General features: G+C 46.2%; 2 protein-coding genes across 4 annotated transcripts; one reads left to right on the top strand and one right to left on the bottom strand.

Moving 5' to 3' along the window:
- Positions 1 to 1,901: 1,901 nt before the first annotated feature.
- pmm2 (phosphomannomutase 2) lies at positions 1,902 to 7,087 on the bottom strand. Of its 3 annotated transcripts, XM_084454724.1 has the most exons (9): positions 7,051 to 7,087; positions 6,828 to 6,897; positions 6,188 to 6,299; positions 5,654 to 5,730; positions 5,477 to 5,568; positions 3,713 to 3,812; positions 3,237 to 3,312; positions 2,242 to 2,357; positions 1,902 to 2,113 (listed from the first exon to the last, which is right to left on the bottom strand). In XM_084454724.1, the coding sequence occupies exons 3-9, from the start codon at positions 6,282 to 6,284 to the stop codon at positions 2,009 to 2,011; spliced, it is 663 nt and encodes a 220-aa protein (XP_084310850.1). In that variant the 5' UTR covers positions 6,285 to 6,299; positions 6,828 to 6,897; positions 7,051 to 7,087; the 3' UTR covers positions 1,902 to 2,008. The 3 variants fall into 3 exon arrangements, with proteins under 3 accessions (XP_084310850.1, XP_084310848.1, XP_084310849.1); XM_084454722.1 differs by lacking the exon at positions 7,051 to 7,087 and having other exon boundaries at positions 6,828 to 6,943; XM_084454723.1 differs by lacking the exon at positions 7,051 to 7,087 and having other exon boundaries at positions 1,930 to 2,113; positions 2,242 to 2,380; positions 6,828 to 6,943.
- Positions 7,088 to 8,345: 1,258 nt separating this feature from the next.
- Positions 8,346 to 19,935, top strand: LOC311322302 (dihydropteridine reductase-like). The gene is made up of 8 exons (XM_084454363.1): positions 8,346 to 8,394; positions 8,447 to 8,562; positions 8,739 to 8,831; positions 9,713 to 9,809; positions 12,181 to 12,321; positions 15,469 to 15,577; positions 15,999 to 16,082; positions 19,573 to 19,935. The coding sequence occupies exons 2-8, from the start codon at positions 8,482 to 8,484 to the stop codon at positions 19,670 to 19,672; spliced, it is 705 nt and encodes a 234-aa protein (XP_084310489.1). The 5' UTR covers positions 8,346 to 8,394; positions 8,447 to 8,481; the 3' UTR covers positions 19,673 to 19,935.
- Positions 19,936 to 20,152: the final 217 nt, after the last annotated feature.

Below are 20,152 nucleotides of genomic sequence, written 5' to 3'. Positions count from 1 at the left end.
TGGAGAGGACAGGAGGAGAGAGGAGGTGCAGCGTGGCCCAGGTCCTGCTGGAGAGGAGAGGAGGAGAGAGGAGGTGCAGCGTGGCCCAGGTCCTGCTGGAGAGGAGAGGAGGAGAGAGGAGGAGCAGCGTGGCCCAGGTCCTGCTGGAGAGGACAGGAGGAGAGAGGAGGAGCAGCGTGGCCCAGGTCCTGCTGGAGAGGAGAGGAGGAGAGAGGAGGAGCAGCGTGGCCCAGGTCCTGCTGGAGAGGACAGGAGGAGAGAGGAGGTGCAGCGTGGCCCAGGTCCTGCTGGAGAGGAGAGGAGGAGAGAGGAGGAGCAGCGTGGCCCAGGTCCTGCTGGAGAGGAGAGGAGGAGAGAGGAGGTGCAGCGTGGCCCAGGTCCTGCTGGAGAGGAGAGGAGGAGAGAGGAGGAGCAGCGTGGCCCAGGTCCTGCTGGAGAGGACAGGAGGAGAGAGGAGGTGCAGCGTGGCCCAGGTCCTGCTGGAGAGGACAGGAGGAGAGAGGAGGTGCTCATTGGCCGGCAGCTCCAGGCGTGTCCTCCAAGACTGACTTCATACCGGAGGAACATTATCAGCTGCAGGTGTGTGTGATAGTGTGTGTGTGTGATAGTGTGTGTGTGTGATAGTGTGTGTGTGTGATAGAGTGTGCGTGTGTATGTGTGTGTGTGTGATAGAGTGTGTGTGTGATAGAGTGTGTGTGTGATAGTGTGTGTGTGTGATAGTGTGTGTGTGTGATAGTGTGTGTGTGTGATAGTGTGCGTGTGTGATAGAGTGTGCGTGTGTGATAGAGTGTGCGTGTGTGTGTGACAGGTGGGTTTGTGCCAAGAACGCCTCTATCTGATCTTGTCTGGTGTGATGTGTGTCTGTGGGTGCGTTAAGTAACTGAGCGGCTCAGCTTGGCTCAGAGCGTAGAACGCACTTAACGGGTTGCTCAGTTACGCTCAGACTGATCTGCTCAGAGCGCATGTGAGCACTTCTACACTACCATCAGTCTGAGACAACACAAAAGAAGATGGATCCAATGTAACTAGCTAAGGCGGGGCTTCACCTGAAATGTTTCTCTTCGCATACGAAAATGACTCTTTAACTCCTCGTCGGAGTAGGCAGGGACCACATCTTCCACAAAACGGTCGATATGTGTCGCTGTTTGCCTGTTAATGTTATTTACAGCAAGTAACAACATCTCCTCCTCTTCCTCCTGGATATTATCCACCCCTAGTACATTAATACAATCATCGCCCACTGCCTCCTGCACCAAAACATTGAATAATGCACCTACTACTGCTTTTTGCAGACATTTTCACTGAATGTTTTTGACATATGACGGTTGATCAGCGCTCAGAATGAGCAGAACGTTAAGTGTTTTTAAAAAGCACTCAGTGCTCACAGTGAGCATTCTAAGCGTGAGCGCTCAGTTACTTAACGCACCCTGTGTGTGTGCTGTGTGTGTTTGTGTGTCTGGTGTGTGAGAGACGCACCCTGTGTGTGTGCTGTGTGTGTTTGTGTGTCTGGTGTGTGAGAGACGCACCCTGTGTGTGTTTGTGTGTCTGGTGTGTGAGAGACGCACCCTGTGTGTGTGCTGTGTGTGTTTGTGTGTCTGGTGTGTGAGAGACGCACCCTGTGTGTGTGCTGTGTGTGTTTGTGTGTGTGTGTGTGTGTGTGTGTTTGTGTGTCTGGTGTGTGAGAGAAATTAAAGGTCATCAGACACTGACTGCTTCAGTCTTTATGTAGAAACAAACGATTTACATTCTGGTGATTACTGTATATACAGGTGTCATAAGGCTCATGGTTCACCCTTGACCCCTAGAGACCCTCACCCCTAGAGACCCTCACCCCTAGAGACCCTCACCCCTAGAGACCCTGACCCCTAGAGACCCTGACCCCTAGAGACCCTCACCCCTAGAGACCCTGACCCCTAGAGACCCTGACCCCTAGAGACCCTGACCCCTAGAGACCCTGACCCCTAGAGACCCTGACCCCTAGAGACCCCGTGTCCTCCCCCCATATCTCTCAGGAGAAGAACAGTTCTTGACAAATGCGCTGGGTGTCCTCAGGACTCCCTACTTCATGGCCGATGGTACGAGGGTCTTCGTAGATCTCATGGTCGTTTCCTCCCTTACACACACACACACACACACACACACACACACACACACACACACACACACACACACACATTAGTAACGCTGATATTACATGTATAGTAGAGCCCAGGAGATGACATTACCAGTGTTTTTACTCACAGGTTTGGTTTTGTCTCCAAAGAAGTGAATGGTGGAGTAGCGGCCGGCCTCCAGCAGGCCCAGGCAGTAGCGCTTATCCCAGCCCTCCGGAAACACGTCAAAACTGATCTGACCACCTGGGGGGTTACACACAGCAAGGCTTACACTATACACTTAGTCTATCCACCTGCTATAAGATCTGACCACCTGAGGGTTAGGCCTGATTCATAGTCGACGCAAACAACGCAAGCTACGTTGTGAACGCAAGCTCCAACATGACTCGAGAGCTTGCGTTCTGTTTTGTTTTGTAGAAACGCAAGGAATTGAACTATTGCTTGCGTCAAGTGACAAATTTCGGCATGACACACGCAAGGATGCAACGAGACCTTGCGTGGCCTTGCGAAGCTTGCGCTTATGTAGTTTGTGTCAACTATGAATCCGGCCTTACACACAGCAAGGCTTACACTATACACTTAGTCTATCCACCTGCTATAAGATCTGACCACCTGGGGGTTACACACAGCAAGGCTTACACTATACACTTAGTCTATCCACCTGCTATAAGATCTGAGGGTTAGGGTTAGACACAGCAAGGCTTAGTAATCCTTTACACACAGCAAGACTTAGGTTGTTTACACCTGCTATAAGATCTGACCACCTGAACGACAAACAGCAAGGCTTATAACACCTGCTATAAGATCAGCAAGGCTTAGATAGTCCTTTACACCTGCTATAAGATCAGCAAGGCTTAGATAGTCCTTTACACCTGCTATAAGACCAGCAAGGCTTAGATAGTCCTTTACACCTGCTATAAGACCAGCAAGGCTTATTACACCTGCTATACACCTGCTATAAGATCAGCAAGGCTTATTACACCTGGTATAAGATCAGCAAGGCTTAGATAGTCCTTTACACCTGCTATAAGGCTTAGGTTAGGGTTAGGGTTGGCTTGCAATGCTTATGTTGAGGAGGGTTAGGGTCAGGGGTCATAGAGAAGACCAGGTCAGAGGTCATACCTATAGAGAAAGCCAGGCCTTTGCCTTTGAACTCCTCCCGCAGGACTGAGACAAACGTTTCTCTGATTTTCTCTTTCTGTGGGAAGAAGATGACCAATCAATCACCCAGAATATAACCAACCTACTTTAATATTTAGAGAGAATTATCCATGTATATTTATGTATATATAATCATGTATGCGACTCTGTCCTGCAGTGCCACCTAGTGGACTAAAACATCAACAGCAGCTGTGTTAGAGAAACAAGAGAGCGACAAACAGAGCCCTAGAAAATGAGAGTATATATTGTATACAGTATTGTATTCCATATATTTTGTATAATGAGTACAATGTTGTTATCTCTGTTTTTTGCTGTTGTTCGTTATTTAATTATTTCTATGCTTTGGCAATGTTTACGTAGTGAGTATTTCCTGCCAATAAAGCTCATTGAATTAAACTGAATTGAAAGAGAGACAGAGAGAATGAGAGAGAGATGACCTTGTCCAGCTCATAGTATTCTATCCTCTCTTCCTGAGAGCAGCTTCGGCCAATAGGAGACACATTCAGCATCCCGTTACGGAACTCTATAAACGTCCCCCTGAAACCAGAGGTCAGGGTTAGAGATGATAAACACACACAGGTCAGCTGGGGAGAGAGTGACTGTCTGTGTGTGTGTGTGCACGCGCGTTAGAGATGCAAATATTGCGGATATATCCGCGACATCCACGGATATCCGCATCCACGGGTGGGTGGGCCAATAAAAATCAACATTGTGATTAATTTCGGGTGGATTGTGGGTGGATTTGTCAGTTATATTCGTATTTAATAACTACTATAATTATATATATTATATTATAACAACTGTGAGAAGGCGTGAGACCTGCCAGCAGCTCACTCAAATACCCTCGACCACTTCGTCAACCCAGATCCTGCGAAAGCGAGCCTATAATCTTTAAATTGTTTAAGTCAAGAAAATGTGCCTATATGAAAAGTGAATGAGCACGAACGGCTGGACATCATTTAAATGTAAATAACTTCATGTTTGGCGGGTTGGGGGCGGGTCTCTACATTTTAGAAGATAATTACGTCGGGTGGGTGGCAGGTGGATGATTGATGAGTTCACGTGGATTCGGGTGCTCAAACTCCATCCGCGCATCTCTAGTGCGCGTGTATTGTAGGGTTGTCGTGGTTCTCAGTGTTACCCTTGTTGGGTCATACAGCAGTCATTCAACACTGCATTACTTGTCCACCGTCATGTTGCTTTTTAAAAATCCTCTTAGTTCATTTTCATGTATCAGTGTCACGTTCATCAAATAAAAAAAACTCTAATTTGTAAAATACTAAGAGTGTATCAATACTTTATTTTCAAATTCACAGGAGCAGCTGTAAGTAGGCCTACAAATGCTCTTGTTGCCATGTCTGGTTATGTTTATTGTAGGGCTGTCAATCTATTAAAAATAAAATAAAATAATAATTACATGAATTAATTAATTGCAATTATCGCATATATCATTTTTTGCTGGGAAAAGCCCCCAAATTTAGATATTTCCATGAAAAGACATTGCATTATTGTGGCAGACAAGTAAAGCATTGAATAGACATTGCAAAATGTGTCTTTAGAAGTCAATATATTGTTATTTAATTATTATTTGCAATATCTTGCCGCTACAGTATTAATCAATCTGAACAACATATTCAGCTTGATATATATATATTGATATATATTCAGCTTGATATATATATATTGATATATATTCAGCTTGATATATATATATTGATATATATTCAGCTTGATATATATATATTGATATATATTCAGCTTGCGCCTCGTCTGTGGATTTTCAAAACGATTGTGCCTCTTGCAGCTTGTAGGACAGAATTTGTATGGCTTCCATTAAGCTCTTGTCTTCTACCATAGCAACTGACCAATTCATTTTCTACGTTTGTTTGTTGTTCTGTGCTGCCTGCTCTCTGAAGCCTAAAATTGCCCACTGGGAAAAATCTATTAATAAAAATACAATTAAAAAAACATACAGTATATGCCTTAATTAAACGTGTTAATTTTTGCATAATTCATTTATCTAATTAACGTTAGACAGCCCTAGGTTAATACAAACAATTTTCAAAAGTTCTTAAAAAGCCTTTCAAATGTAACCATTCAAAGAATGATGTGCACAGACAGAGCAGACACTTGTAAAATACACGGTGTTACCATGAGGGGAAAACCCACATCATGCCCTAACCCACTATGGGGTAGTGTACCTCTTCCTAGGCAGTTTAATCTTCGCCAGATAGTTGAGGCAGAAGTTGATGAAGTCTTGAAGAAGCTCCTCCCCCATGTACGCTTGAATGCTCTGAAACAGACCAATCATGGGCAACGGATTGGACACAGACCAATCAGACAGTAGTTGAACTAGCCAGTAGTTGAACGAGTCTTACCTGCACTGCCAGCAGCTGTCCGTTCTTGTAGGCCACCAGTCCGTTCTCAGCAAACACATAGTCTACCTTCTGCACCACTGGAGACGCGTGCGTGCACGCACACACACACACACACACACACACACACACACACACACACACACACACACAGTAAACACATAGTCTACCTTCTGCACCACTGGACACACACTAAAGATATTACAGCTGTAGCAGGTTTGAACCTCCACCCAGGACTGTAGACGCATACACACACACACACACACACACACACACACACACACACACACACACACACACACACACACAGTAAACACATAGTCTACCTTCTGCACCACTGGACACACACTAAAGATATTACAGCTGTAGCAGGTTTGAACCTCCACCCAGGACTGTAGACGCATACACACACACACACACACACACACACACACACACACACACACACACACACACTTTCTCTCTCTCTCTCTCTCTCTCCCCCCCCTCCCTCCAGTGGTGATAGTCAGAGCCTAAATGCAACACACACACACACACCGTCGTTCCCCAGCTGTTCTCTGATTTTGACGAGATCGGAGCCGCCCACCACGCCCACGCGCACGCGCCTCCGGAGCTGCTGGAGGAAGTCGTCCATCTCTGGCGTCACGCGCTGTAACCCGGAGAGACAACAACAACAACAACATCACATCAGTCCCAGCTCGCTGTAGAAGTGTCCCCGTAACCAGCTCCTCTCTACACCCCGGTGAGTCGCTGCACCTACATCTGCTGTAGAAGTGTCCCCCTAACCAGCTCCTCTAACCAGCTCCTCTAACCAGCTCCTCTAACCAGCTCCTCTAACCAGCTCCTCTAACCAGCTCCTCTAACCAGCTCCTCTAACCAGCTCCTCTAACCAGCTCCTCTAACCAGCTCCTCTCTACACCCCGGGGAGTCGCTGCACCTACATCTGCTGTAGAAGCTGCTGTGCTCGATCCTAACCTGGTCCGACTGGAAATACAGGTTTGGAGCTGCTCAGTGTAGCTACGTTCACTCAAGCTAACCTTAACACAATATGCGAATATAGCCTAGAGTACCCACCCATTCACTTGGGAACTGCTACTACTGAGGATATAAAATGATAAGCTCTTATATCGGTCTATATAAGATGTTTCTCTCCTTCTACCGGGTGAACCGGACTCACCTGGCGCGCGGCGGTGAGCGTACCGTCCACATCGAACAGGACCAAGGTGCGCGTGTCACCGGCAGCTTCGCTCATTCTCTATAACCCTAACCCTTAACCCTTAACCCTAACCCTTAACCCTAACCCTATTCTCTATAACCCTAACCCTATTCTCTATAACCCTAACCCTTAACCCTATTCTCTATAACCCTAACCCTAACCCTTAACCCTCTATAACCCTAACCCTATTCTCTATAACCCTAACCCTCTATAACCCTAACCCTATTCTCTATAACCCTAACCCTATTCTCTATAACCCTAACCCTTAACCCTAACCCTATTCTCTATAACCCTAACCCTCTATAACCCTAACCCTATTCTCTATAACCCTAACCCTCTATCTCTGGAAACCTCCGGTCCTTCTCTATAACCCTAACCCTCTATCTCTGGAAACCTCCGGTCCTTCTCTATAACCCTAACCCTCTATCTCTGGAACCCTCCGGTCCTTCTCTATAACCCTAACCCTCTATCTCTGGAAACCTCCGGTCCTTCTCTATAACCCTAACCCTCTATCTCTGGAAACCTCCGGTCCTTCTCTATAACCCTAACCCTCTATCTCTGGAAACCTCCGGTCCTTCTCTATAACCCTAACCCTCTATCTCTGGAAACCTCCGGTCCTTCTCTATAACCCTAACCCTCTATCTCTGGAAACCTCCGGTCCTCGATCTCTGATCCGCCACCGCGCCGCTGCTCCGGACGTGAGTGCGGAAGATGTGCGTCACCTCGCGTGTAGACGGAAGTGAATTGTGGAATTCTGTCCAATCAAAGCGGCAGTAGGTACGTTCGATTTATACAAAACAAGGCGGTGTTTGCACATCAGGGCCGTTTCATGTTATCCGTTTCTGAAAACTAATGCTGCGATTTATATTTGACCTTAATATAAACTCCTTGCTGGTGACACAGACACCCTGAACGTTCAGACTACTACCTGTATGAATAAAGGTTATAAACAATAAATATGCGATACAAAAACGTAGTCGATATGCATACCTTCATCCACCCATGCACTAATACATTAGCTGATTCAAGTTATTCTTTCACCGCGAGACGACCTCGTTAAACCAGACGGTTAAGTGCATGGATGGTGACAATACATGGTTAGTAATTTTACTTCCTGAAGCCGGGTTTTACACCTCTACAGCCAGACCAGCAGCCTATCTGCCCCGCAAATGAAACGGGCTACGCTGTGAACCAAACCAAGCGAACCGACAGAGAACCGCAACGCGCCCTCTCACTATTGGTCCATTCTGATGACGGGGAAGTCCCTACATCCAAGTTACTAATAATAATGATGATAATAATACTAATAATACGTTTCTTTATAATGCATTTTTCTTTGTGAACACAATCCCAACGTGCTGAAACGATCACAAAGTCATTAAGAAAAGAGACAAGTTAATATAAAATACTAGCACTATAGACTTCCGGGTAACGTGGAAAAGCTGCAAGTCCAAGGATCGGAGTTGTTTGAAAGGAGTTTATTAGGCTTGGGTGAAGGTTGGTCTGTCCCGGTGATCCAGAGTAGTAGGCTTGGGTGAAGGTTGGTCTGTCCGGTTACCGACGGCTATCCAGAGTAGTAGTATTATTTGCAGGTGTGTGTTGTGTGTGTGCAGGTATGTCACGCAGAGTCATTGTATACGGGGGGAAAGGCGCCTTGGGTTCCGCGTGCGTCCGGTTCTTCAAGTCCAAGAGTTGGGTGGGTATCTCCCGGTAGCTCCCGGTAGCTCCCGGGTTAAACTTGATCGCTAGCTAGTGCTGGGCAACTAGGTCACTTTACATGATACAAATTACGTTGGACATCTTAAGGACCTTGGTATCGTTATAACCTCAGTTTGAGACCTCAGTTGTGTCTGAATGTCTCCTCCTTCCCAGTGGGTCGCGTGTGTGGATCTCAGTGCGAACGAGGACGCCCACGCCAACGTGCTGGTCACGGTTACCGACTCGTTCACCGGGCAGGCGGACCAGGTGAGGCTGGTAGCAGTGCGTGTGTGTGTGAGTGAGTGCGTGTGTGTGCGTGTGTGTGTGTGAGTGCGTGTGTGTCTGTGTGAGTGCGTGTGTGAGTGCGTGCGTGCGTGCGTGCGTGTGTGTGAGTGCGTGTGTGAGTGCGTGTGTGTGTGTGTGTGTGAGTGCGTGTGTGTGTGTGTGTGAGTGCGTGTGTGTGTGTGTGTTGCCATGTTACAGGTGTCACTGCTGTGCTCGATCCTCTTGACGACACACTGACCTCCCGTCACCCCCTACCCAGCTCTGCTAGTGAACAGCTTACCCAGCTCTGCTAGTGAAGAGCCACCGGTGTGACGGTTGGTCGAGTGGTATTTATTCATACTGAGGAGTGAGTTAACCGTCATGGTTGAATGTAGTATTGTCGCGGACTTGTTTCTACTCTTCATACACTTCATACACACATACACAGCTGGCAGAGTTCCGTGGGTCAAAAGGTGAACAAGTGAACTAGACTAGCTAACCGGAGCTACTAGCGGACTCGTTACTACGACTCACCGGCAGACGGCAGCGGGGAAGGAAGCAGGTCACTCTCTCCCAGACACGCAGCATGCAGGATAGTGCTTTAGAGCTGTAGTCCCGGAGGTCCGTGGCACAGGCGGAGGAAGGCTCACTCAACGACCATGCAGTTAGACATCCAGAAAACAACTGCCCTACTCTGGATTATCAGGACCCCCGCGCGACCCCCAGAGCCAATAAGAGCACACTATGCTAGGGTAACCAGGTAACTAGGCTACAGGGTCAACGCCTGTTCTAATGACTACGCTCATAGGCTGCTCTGTGCCCGCGTTACAGTATTTATTCTGAGGAGTGAATTAAAAGTCATGGTTGAATGTGTTGTTGCCTAGGTGACGGCGGATGTGTCTGCGTTGCTAGGGGAACAGAAGGTGGATGCCATCCTGTGTGTGGCGGGAGGCTGGGCAGGAGGAAGTGCCAAGGCTAAAGGTCAGAGTTCACCTGACTGATCCCAACTCTCCCTCTTCTCACATCTCCCTCTCCTGTCTCTCTCTGTCATCTCCTCACTCTCTGTCACCACCTCCCTCTCTCTCTCCTCTCTCCTCCCTCTCTTTCTCTCTCTTTTCTCTCTCCTCACCTCTCCCTCTTCTCACATCTCCTTCTCTCTCTCCCTCTCTTCCCTCTCTCTCCTCCCCCTCTCCCTCTCAATCAATCAATCAATCAAAGCTTTATTTGTATAGCGCATTTCATACCCAGAGGCAACACTGCGCTTTACAGAGAACAAGGGAGGTGGGCATACGACCCACTCTCTACATATTCCAGAGGGAAGCAAAAAAAAACAGTAATCACCCAGGGGCCAGATAAGTGAGCTGTAAAAATTCTTCCCTGACCCCTCTCAAGGCGATCGAGCAAGCTCCTGGAGTATGTTTGTCTACCGGCTAAGAACATTTATAAAGCAATAAATTACATTAAATTACATTTTCAGAGTAAGAGAGGCTAAAAAACATCTCTCTGCGCTACGATCGTTGTTGGTGCCGAGAATATTGTCGTCGTCATTCGTCAGCAACAATCCGATCGTAGCGCAGAGAATGTGAGCCGGAGAATAGCCAGTCTGCGCGCTGGAGCAAGTGGGGAAAGGCGTGTAAAGATCATATTACAGAGGCTAAAGACCCCGTATTTGAAAACCACAACAATGCCTCGCGTTGAGGAATCTCAACTGTCGATTCATCCAATCTGATTGATGAAAACAACCGTTTAGCGGCCGAAAATAGATTTTGAGAAACTGCATTCTCGGTGCCCCGATCACCGTCATTACATGGATATACTGGCTCGCGCTGGATTTTAAATTTCTTCTACCGGCCTCCGAACTACACCAAAGTGATCTCGGTGAGTCAAACTTCTTATAATATGTCGTAAATAAGGTCCAGGTTGTCAAAAACGAGCATTGCCCTTTAACTAAATGCTACGACATCCACAGCAGACACAGGGGTATCTATCGAGCTCAGGGTGGTCTGCTGGTGACAGTGGGGCATCCACTGGACCTGGTTAGAAGATAGGAGGGAGAGAGAGAGGCACTAGGGAGAGGGAAGGCAGAACAGAGTTAGTAGCACACAGCCATAAAAGCAACACAGATATTAAAACAGGCAACCTGGAGCAAGCTCCTGGAATATATTTGTCTAACGGCTAAGAACATTTATAGAGCAATAAATTACATTAAATTACATTTTCAGAGCAAGAAAGGCTAAGAGCATCAGGTCCAGGCCTAAGCCGGATGTGGACTGATGTGTGTCTGTGTGTACGTGTGTCCCTCCCTCTCTCTCCCTCTCCCCCCTCTCTCCCTGTCCTCCCTCTCACACCTCCCTCTCTCCTCACCTCTCCCTCTCTCTCTTATCCCTCTCTCCCCACCTCACCTCTTTAAGAACTCTAACCCGAGGTCAGGGTATGCTTTTTTCCTCCTCCTCCTCCTCCCTCTCTCCATGTCCCTCTCTCCAGCTCTCTTACCTTACCTAACCTTCTCTCTCCTCCCTCTCCTCCCTCCAGCTCTCTATAAGAACTCGTATCTAACCCTCTCCTCTCTCTCTCCATCTCTATAACAACTCTTATCTAACCTCCCCTCTCTCCAGCTCTCTATAAGAACTCTTATCTAACCCTCCTCTCTCTCCATCTCTCTATAAGAACTCTTATCTAACCCTCCTCTCTCTCTCTCTCTATAAGAACTCTTATCTAACCCTCCTCTCTCTCTCTCTCTATAAGAACTCTTATCTAACCCTCTCTCTCTCTCTCTCTCTCTCTCTCTCTATAAAATATCTTATCTAACCCTCCCCTCTCTCTCTCTTCATCTCTCTATAAGAACTATCTAACCCTCTATCTCTATAAAAACTCTTATCTAACCCTCTCCTCTCTCTCTATAAGAACTCTTATCTAACCCTCCCCTCTCTCTCTATCTCTCTATAAGAACTCTTATCTAACCCTCCCCTCTCTCTCTCTCTCTCTATAAGAACTCTTATCTAACCCTCCCCTCTCTCTCTATCTCTCTATAAGAACTCTTATCTAACCCTCTCTCTCTCTCTATCTCTCTATAAGAACTCTTATCTAACCCTCTCTCTCTCTCTCTCTCTCTCTATAAAATCTCTTATCTAACCCTCTCCTCTCTCTCTCTCCATCTCTCTATAAGAACTATCTAACCCTCTATCTCTATAAAAACTCTTATCTAACCCTCTCCTCTCTCTATCTCTCTATAAAAACTCTTATCTAACCCTCTCCTCTCTCTCTCCATCTCTATAAGAACTCTTATCTAACCCTCCCCTCTCTCTATCTCTCTATAAAAACTGTTATCTAACCCTCTCCTCTCTCTCTCCAGCTCTCTATAAGAACTGTGACCTGATGTGGAAGCAGAGTGTGTGGACCTCCACCATCTCCAGTCACCTAGCAGCCAAACACCTGAAGGAGGGGGGTCTGCTCACTCTGGCGGGGGCCAAGGCTGGTCTGACCGGAACCCCAGGTACACACACTCACACGCATACACACACACACACACATATACAAACACACACATACAGCCATACACACACATACACACACATATATATACAGCCACACACACACACATATACACACACACACATACATATACACACACAAATACATACACACACACATACATACACACATACACACACACACACACAGGTATGGGCTGTGGGTTAGGGTTACTACATATAGGGGGTGGGAAGTGCCTTGTTTCGCAGGTGTGCGTGTGAGTGTGTGTGTGTCTGTGTGTGCGTCTATGTGGAACTTGGTGAAAAATTAATCAGCCAATCAGATCGCTGGGATTTGCATACATCTTTAGCAAAGATAAGGTGTGAATGTGTGTGTGTGAGTGCGGTTATGTGGAACTTAGTGAAAAATTAGACGCACAGACACACACACACGTTCATGTATTCGTTCGTTCACTCAAGTGGGTAGGAAGTGCCAAATTTCGCTCACTGCGTTGAGCGTGTGTGTGCGTGCGTGCATGCGCGCGCGCTAAGCTAGTTAGCAAGATGGCTGCGCGCAGGGCTGAAAATTAACTTTTTGGCTCAGCTGCCAAGGGGACTGGTAGATGAAAAAATCCACCGGCCAAGTATATTTTTTACCGGCCAAAATAATAAATTGCCTTTTTTGTCACATTATACATCTGTTTCAGTACTTTTCATTCAGATAATAGTATTATGGTACAAATCTATTGGTACAAACATTTACCCGCCAGCGTGGCGGATAGCCTCCGAAATGTAGTCGCCAAATGGAAATTTTACCCGCCATTGGCGGGTGGCGGGTGTTAATTTTCAGCCCTGTCTGCGCGTGACGTACTGACGCAACTCGTCCAAAACATTTCTAGAGACTGGGTCGCAACACCGGATTGGAGAAATCCACAGCCTGGCTCCTGCTTGCGTGAGAATTGATCGCTTTGCAGTGCTTATTCCTCATCCAGTGATGGATGGGTGGATGGAAAACTTTCAACTGAATGTTCATATTGTTCTGATAATTGTAGGCTATAGCAACATAAGCGTGGAAGCTTTGACAGCAACCCAAATGAGCTAATCCCATAGTTGTACCATTGCTAGCTAGCCATGAGCGAACTGTTGGATACTGCATTTGCTGTGCAACGCATTCCATTGTCCAGTTGTCAAATCTATTTGCCAACAAACTGTTTGAGAGCCAGCACACCTCAGTGTCCCCTAATCAAAAACATTTTTCATATATCACCTAACCTCCAGCACCTCACCAATATCAATTATTTTCTCTCTTTAGAGAAGAGTACAATCCATTACAACAACTATTGCTTACAATGTTTTATTGTTGTTTTGTAATATTTTATCATGAATATGATAAATAAATTACATTACATTACATTAGTCATTTAGCAGACGCTTTTATCCAAAGCGACTAACAATAATTGCATTTAACGTAGGAAGAGCCAATGTACTACTACTTGCCAGAACTCACAAGTGCATCTTCTTTCTAAAACAAGTGACTAAGAGCATAATCTAGTGCTGAAGGCAAAGTGCAAGAATCACAATCTAAAGTACAGTGCAATATAATATAATACAATAAGTGCTAAGGTGGGAGGATTGTTTTAGTACTTCTTGAAGAGATGAATGAAGAGATAAATGCTGCATGTAGTTAAAGAAAGAGTTATTCAGTTTTTCATATGCTAAAATTGACTGTAAATCCACTTTAAAGCTGATATTTCAAATAATAACTGACTGAGGGAAAGTGCCCCATGGCGCCCATGGGTGGTCCGCCTCTCTTCCTCCTGTCCTTCCCAATTTTTTGAGTCACCAGCCGCCACTGCTAGCTAGCAAACTAGCTAGCTAGCTAATTCTCCCCACCTTAGCTAACGTGAGCAACTTCTGTAGCTCCATTTCTGTGAGCTAAAGCTAGTTCGATGATATGTTTAGAGATCCGTTTGGCTGCTAACATTAGCTAATTTATTGTTGCCCATCTGTCGCTTGACTTTTGACTCTTAGCTTATGTAAACAAAGACACGACTAGACTCTAACGTTACTGTTTGTACAGTATATTTCTATATTTAAGTTTCTGAAGTGCTGTACCGTACATTTCAGGCCATGGGTGATTCTGAGTGACTCTTCAGGCATTTGACCATCCTCCTGTGAGGGAAAGAGGCCTACACCTGGAAAAATGGCATGATCTTTTAAGGTAAAATTATATAGCAATTACTGTATTACCCTCACCCTGTGACACAATGCTGCTGGCATTTTCCCTGAGGGGAGGGAGGCAGGGGGTCAGACAGTGGCGCACAGGCTCATTTGGTCAGACAGGGTGACACTGTAGGTAACGTTAGCCATTTCTTAGAGATTGTTGTAATATCTAGTCCCATGAGCTCAATAGTACATTGTGTCACAGGGTGAGGGTAATACAGTAATTGCTATATAATTTTACCATTAGCAGCCAAACGGATCTCTAAACATATCATCGAACTAGCTTTAGCTCACAGAAATGGAGCTACAGAAGTTGCTCACGTTAGCTAAGGTGGGGAGAATTAGCTAGCTAGCTAGTTTGCTAGCTAGCTAGTTAGCTAACGGGATGTTTTCACAGCTAACATCCAAGTTCAAATCCAAAGTCTCGCCATGTTACAGTATACACTAACTAGCAAGGATATATTCTTGGGATTGTCTCTAGGCTATATCTGTAGTAAGCTTTACCTGTTTACGTTACTTGTTGGGAAGACGGAAATTCGCTTGTCCTGTCCAGCTGGAACGAACAAATAAATGAACGTACGTGTGTCTTTGTGTGTGTGTGCGTCTAATTTTTCATTAAGTTCCACAAAGATGCACTCACACACACACAGACACACTCATGCGCACACCTTATCTTTGCTAAAGATATATGCAAATCCCAGCGATCTGATTGGCTAATTCATTTTTCACTAAGTTCCACCTAGACGCACACACAGACACACACACACTCACAGGCACACCTGCGAAACATGGAACTTCCCACTCCCCATAATTACAGTGCTGTGTGTGTGTGTGTGTGTGTGTGTGTGTGTGTGTGTGTGTGTGTGTGTGTGTGTGTGTGTGTGTGTGTGTGTGTGTGTGTGTGTGTGTGTGTGTGTGTGTGTGTGTGTGTGTGCGCGCGCGCGCAGGTATGCTGGGCTATGGCATGGCCAAGGCAGCAGTCCACCAGCTGTGCCAGTCTTTAGCAGGAGCCAACAGCGGTCTGCCCCCAGGGTCTGCAGCTGTATCCATACTGCCGTGAGTCTCTCACTCTCTCCACACACACACGCACTACTCACAGACACACACACACACACCATACTCACACACACGCACACACCCCAATCACACACACACACACCCTACTCACAGACACACATATCCTACTCACAGACACACACACACACGCACACCATACTCACACGCACACACCCCACTCACACACAAACACACACATACTACTCACAGACACGGACACACACACTGACACGGACACACCATACACACACACACCATACACACACACACACACTCATACACCACATGCACACGCACATGCTCTCACTCACACACAGACTTACATTACACTACATTACATCACTCACGCACGGCAAACAACACTCAGAAAGCGTCTAATCAACCATTCTCATCTCTCTCTCTCTCTCTCTCTCTCTCTCAGTGACACCTTGGACACGCCAATGAACAGGAAGTTCATGCCAGAGGCTGACACCACTTCTTGGACTCCGCTGGAATATGTGGCCGAGTGAGTGACCCAACCAGCCACAGCTCGTTGTGTGTGTGAGAGAGTGGAAGTGTGTGTGTTTGGTGTGTGTGGGAGTGAGTGGAAGTGTGCGTTTGGTGTATGAGTGTAAGGCCCAATCCCAATACTCCCCCTTAGCCCTAGCCCTTGGCCCTACCCCTACATTTTGCGCATTCAAGCATAGTGTAGTGTGTCCCATTCCTTTTAGCTTCTAGGGCTAGGGAGCATATCGAGGGCTAGTCGACGTTCAAACAGCCCTCCAAAACCAGGGTTTCCAGATGCTGACTTGAAGCCGAGGGGTAGATGAAAACTCACACAATGCTTTGCGAACTGAGGCAGTGATATGAAACATAGCTGCCGGTGCCGTGAAAAAACATGGGAAAGAAGTCCAATATCTTTGCAAATAAACATTCAAAAATGTTAAAATCCGTGGAATAGCTTAGTTTAAAGTAGATGTAAAGGAACATGTCATTGGATTGTTATGACACGCATTTCAGAAAAAAATCGCTATTCACAATGTCAACTACATTTCATTGTTAGCCTAACTTAACAGCTTTTTAATGTTCCAGTAGGCTGCGGTGCCATGTTGAATCTAATCTAATCAATAGAACTTTGTGTAAACAACTATTTTTGAGTGACAGTTCATTCCATGTCCCATTCGTGAAGTCCGAAAAATAATCCAGTAGCATTTTTTCTGCACTTCTCTGCTCATCTGATCTGACCACTATATTCAGGCTCGAAACGATAAGCGCTGCCGTCAAAGTCTAATTCCTCGCGATCAAATTCATACTCTTCTAGATCAACCATTTTGATAAGCGTTTTCTGAACTGTAGCCTAGGGCTTCTTTGTCTGTCAGCTAAAGAGTAGCGTGAGCAGTGAGCAAACTAGCTAGCCTAGCTAACATAAACAATACCTACCGTAAGTAGAATCACCTCTGCGGATTGATCTACACATCTACAACGGTCGAGTCAATACAAGTCAATGAATTTCATAAAATGATCAATAAAACCCTACAGGATTCATACTTTGCGGCGAATTTGATGTCAGAACACCAACGGACACCAATTACCCCCTCGGTGAGCTTCTTGCCTTTGAAATCAAGAGTTTAACATGTTTTTGAATGATTTTTCAAGATGCCCATCCACATCCATTGTAAGACCAAAACGGTGGTAGAGCAATTATCAACTTTCTTGAAAATGCTAGCTTTACCAACGTTTTGATATGAATCATTGTATATGATCACAAGTAACCCTAAAACGGGGCTAAACATGCATTTTCCCTTTACTATTCCCTTAATACCTTGCCAGGCTGCTCTCAAGTCTCCACTACTTTACTTTGCTTCTATCTTGTCTCTATACTTCAGCTTGGCCTTCCTTATTTCGTTATGTACTTCTCTGGCAACCACTTTCCTTTCCAGTGGATTACAAGTAAAGTAAGACCGTTTCTTCATGTTAATAAATGCTTTAAGTTCCTTTGTTACCCAGGGCTTGTTATTTGGATAAGTGACAACCCTTTTAGTCAGAATGCATAAATCAACACAGAAAGTAATATGCTTTGAGACTGTATCACATAGATCATTGGTATTCTCACAAGCCATATAGAAACATTCCCAACAAGTGCAGTCGAAACATGCTTGAAGGGAGGATATACTGTCCTCTGACCAGCACTTAACTGTTTCCTCCTCGCGTTCGAGGCACCTGAAGGCAGGTTTGTACATAGGCATGAGATGCACACTGTTGTGATAGGATGCCCCGAAGAGAGACATAGGCAAGGATTTGTAGGCACCACCCACTGAACCACAACAGAGGTCGATCACAGAGTTCCTTTGGGTGGTTGCACAAGTCACATATTGTTCGTACGTCCTCAAAGTCTTTTTAAGATCACAGTGGTTAAAATCCCCGAGTACGAATTTAGGGGCATCCGGACAGATAGAGTCCAGCCTGTGAGTTACCTCCGCAATCAGCTGTACCGCTGCGGATGCATTGCACGCGGGTGAATGTAAACAATCGTGTAGAACAACTGTTAAAACTCAAATAATAGGGGCGAAGCGAGATTGTCAGAAGTTCAATGTCTGGGGTACATATCCTCTCCCGTACTGCAACGGTGTTGCAGTACCTCTTGTTGACATAGAAGCATACACCTCCCCCGCGTTGCTTGTTGGTGATCCTCGAAGACCGGTCCAGTCGAAAAGGGCTGCCAAACCCACTTATTTCCAGATCCCAATCCTGGTCCGAGTCCCCGAGCCAAGTCTTGGTGAAAGCCAGTAGACAGGTTTCTTTCCTTTGGTGCGAGGCCCACGCTTCCAGCTCGTCCAGCTTGTTGCGGATGGACTGCATGTTGGAAAGCAGGACTGATGGTAATGCAGGGAGTTTACGGCGGTCGCTGAGGCCCTGCTCTTCAGTCTGCGGCGTATTCCCCCTCTTCTTCCTCTTTTCCCACGGGTCTTTGTTACCGGCCTACAAAGTTCACTTGGAATGTTCGTTGGCAGAAGATTGTAGGGACAGGAGAAAGTCTCGGTTGAGGGTGATTCTCCCAGGGAAAGTGCCATGATTCTCAACCACACCAAACACCTGACAGGTGTGGATGATCAGAGAAATCAGGCATAAAAGCGAAAAACTCTACAGAAGCCTCCATGGTTCGTAGGCTACTACAGGGTCTCGATAAAAGCTTTAGCCATCACGGCACAATAAAAGACAAAACGTTTTAAAACGATAAAAACGTTACAACCAATTGGGACGGCTCGGCTGCTCGAGTCGCGCGCTGTGGAGCGCCCCGGAGTGAGCGCGCCCCGGAGTGTTAGAGCCTCTTGCTTTACAGCTGGGAGGGCGGTGAAGAATGTTGTCATCTTGGCTCGTTCATCTCCTTACTCCCGCTGGTGAGACACCGCTAGGTTGCTCGTCGTAACTAAACAGGGCTTCTACTAGCTAGTGGGACGAACCCATGGACCTTTAACCATGGACTGAATAGCCTACAGTATATAAATATTAATAGTATATTAATATTCAAATTCACAAATTTAGGTTCAAACTTCACTAAATTAAATTTGGAGCTGAACCAAATCATTGGGCAGGTCCACGAGCCGGTTCCTGGTTTGTCCATTGACCTCCATAAATTTTTTGGACTAGGATTATGCAAAAACTACAAGACCGATTTTCATGAAACTTGTGGGGGGTGTAGCATGGGCAAACTCCATTAATTTTTTAGACCAGGTTTACTCTAAAACTACCAGACTGATTTTCATTAAACTTGGTGGAGGGGTGTAGCACAGGTCAACTAACAAACCATTAAATTCCATTACATTTTGGAGCCGATCCAAATCACGGGGCGGGTCCATGAGCTACTCAGACATGGCTGAGCCAGCCATTCAAATATTTTTCGAACTTCCATTTTTTTTGACAGCCCTAGTGTGAGTGAGTGTAAGTGTGTGTTTGGTGTGTGTGAGTGAGTGAGTGAGTGAGTGTGTTTGGTGATAATTCTGCTCTGTGTGTTCTAGACTGTTCTACAGTTGGACTGCAGGAGAGAATCGCCCTGCCTCCGGAACCCTGATGCAGCTTGTAACATCACAGGGTCAGACACAGGCCACGCCCGTCTAGACGCTGGCCACGCCCTTCTGGGCACAGGGTTAGGGTTACCCTAACCCTCTCCAGACAAAGGCCATGCCCCTAGTAGGAATTGTGATTGTCTAAATTGCCAAATGTGAGTTCTGTCCCAGGCCTCTACTATGCTTTTACCCTAACCCCACACTCCCTCCAACATCAACAGACCACTAGTCTCTACACCTGGGATGAGTTTATTAAAGTGTTATCTTATCCTGAGTCCATCATCCTGTGTGTTTGTGCGTGTGCACGCATGTGTGCGTGAGAAAGGTGTGTCCTGCTGTGAAGTCAAATAAACTTGTGTTCTCTATTGGTGACTACTGTCTCAGGTGTGTGTACTGCCTCTGGTGTGTCTCTACTCTCAATGGCTGGGTCTCTACTGTCTGGTATGTACCTATTGTGCTGTGTCTACTGTATCTAGTGTGTCTACTGTCTGGTATGTGTCTGCTGTGGTGTCTATCTAGTGTATCTACTGTC

This window comes from Borostomias antarcticus (genome assembly GCF_949987555.1).
Source record: "Borostomias antarcticus genome assembly, chromosome: 20".
Taxonomy (NCBI): Eukaryota; Metazoa; Chordata; class Actinopteri; order Stomiiformes; family Stomiidae; genus Borostomias; species Borostomias antarcticus.
Note: the sequence above shows the minus strand (reverse complement) of the source record. Positions and strands in the feature narration are given on the sequence as shown.

Excerpts from the sequence above, each read along its gene's own strand:
- LOC311322302 (XM_084454363.1), top strand. The coding sequence starts at position 8,482 with ATGTCACGCAGAGTCATTGTATACGGGGGGAAAGGCGCCTTGGGTTCC. Across the intron at positions 15,578-15,998 it reads GCAGCTGTATCCATACTGCC|TGACACCTTGGACACGCCAA; the intron begins GTGAGTCTCTCA and ends TCTCTCTCTCAG. Across the intron at positions 16,083-19,572 it reads CCGCTGGAATATGTGGCCGA|ACTGTTCTACAGTTGGACTG; the intron begins GTGAGTGACCCA and ends TGTGTGTTCTAG.
- pmm2 (XM_084454722.1), bottom strand. The coding sequence starts at position 6,902 with ATGAGCGAAGCTGCCGGTGACACGCGCACCTTGGTCCTGTTCGATGTG. Across the intron at positions 3,813-5,476 it reads ATTAAACTGCCTAGGAAGAG|GGGGACGTTTATAGAGTTCC; the intron begins GTACACTACCCC and ends CTCTGGTTTCAG. Across the intron at positions 3,313-3,712 it reads AATACTATGAGCTGGACAAG|AAAGAGAAAATCAGAGAAAC; the intron begins GTCATCTCTCTC and ends TTCTTCCCACAG.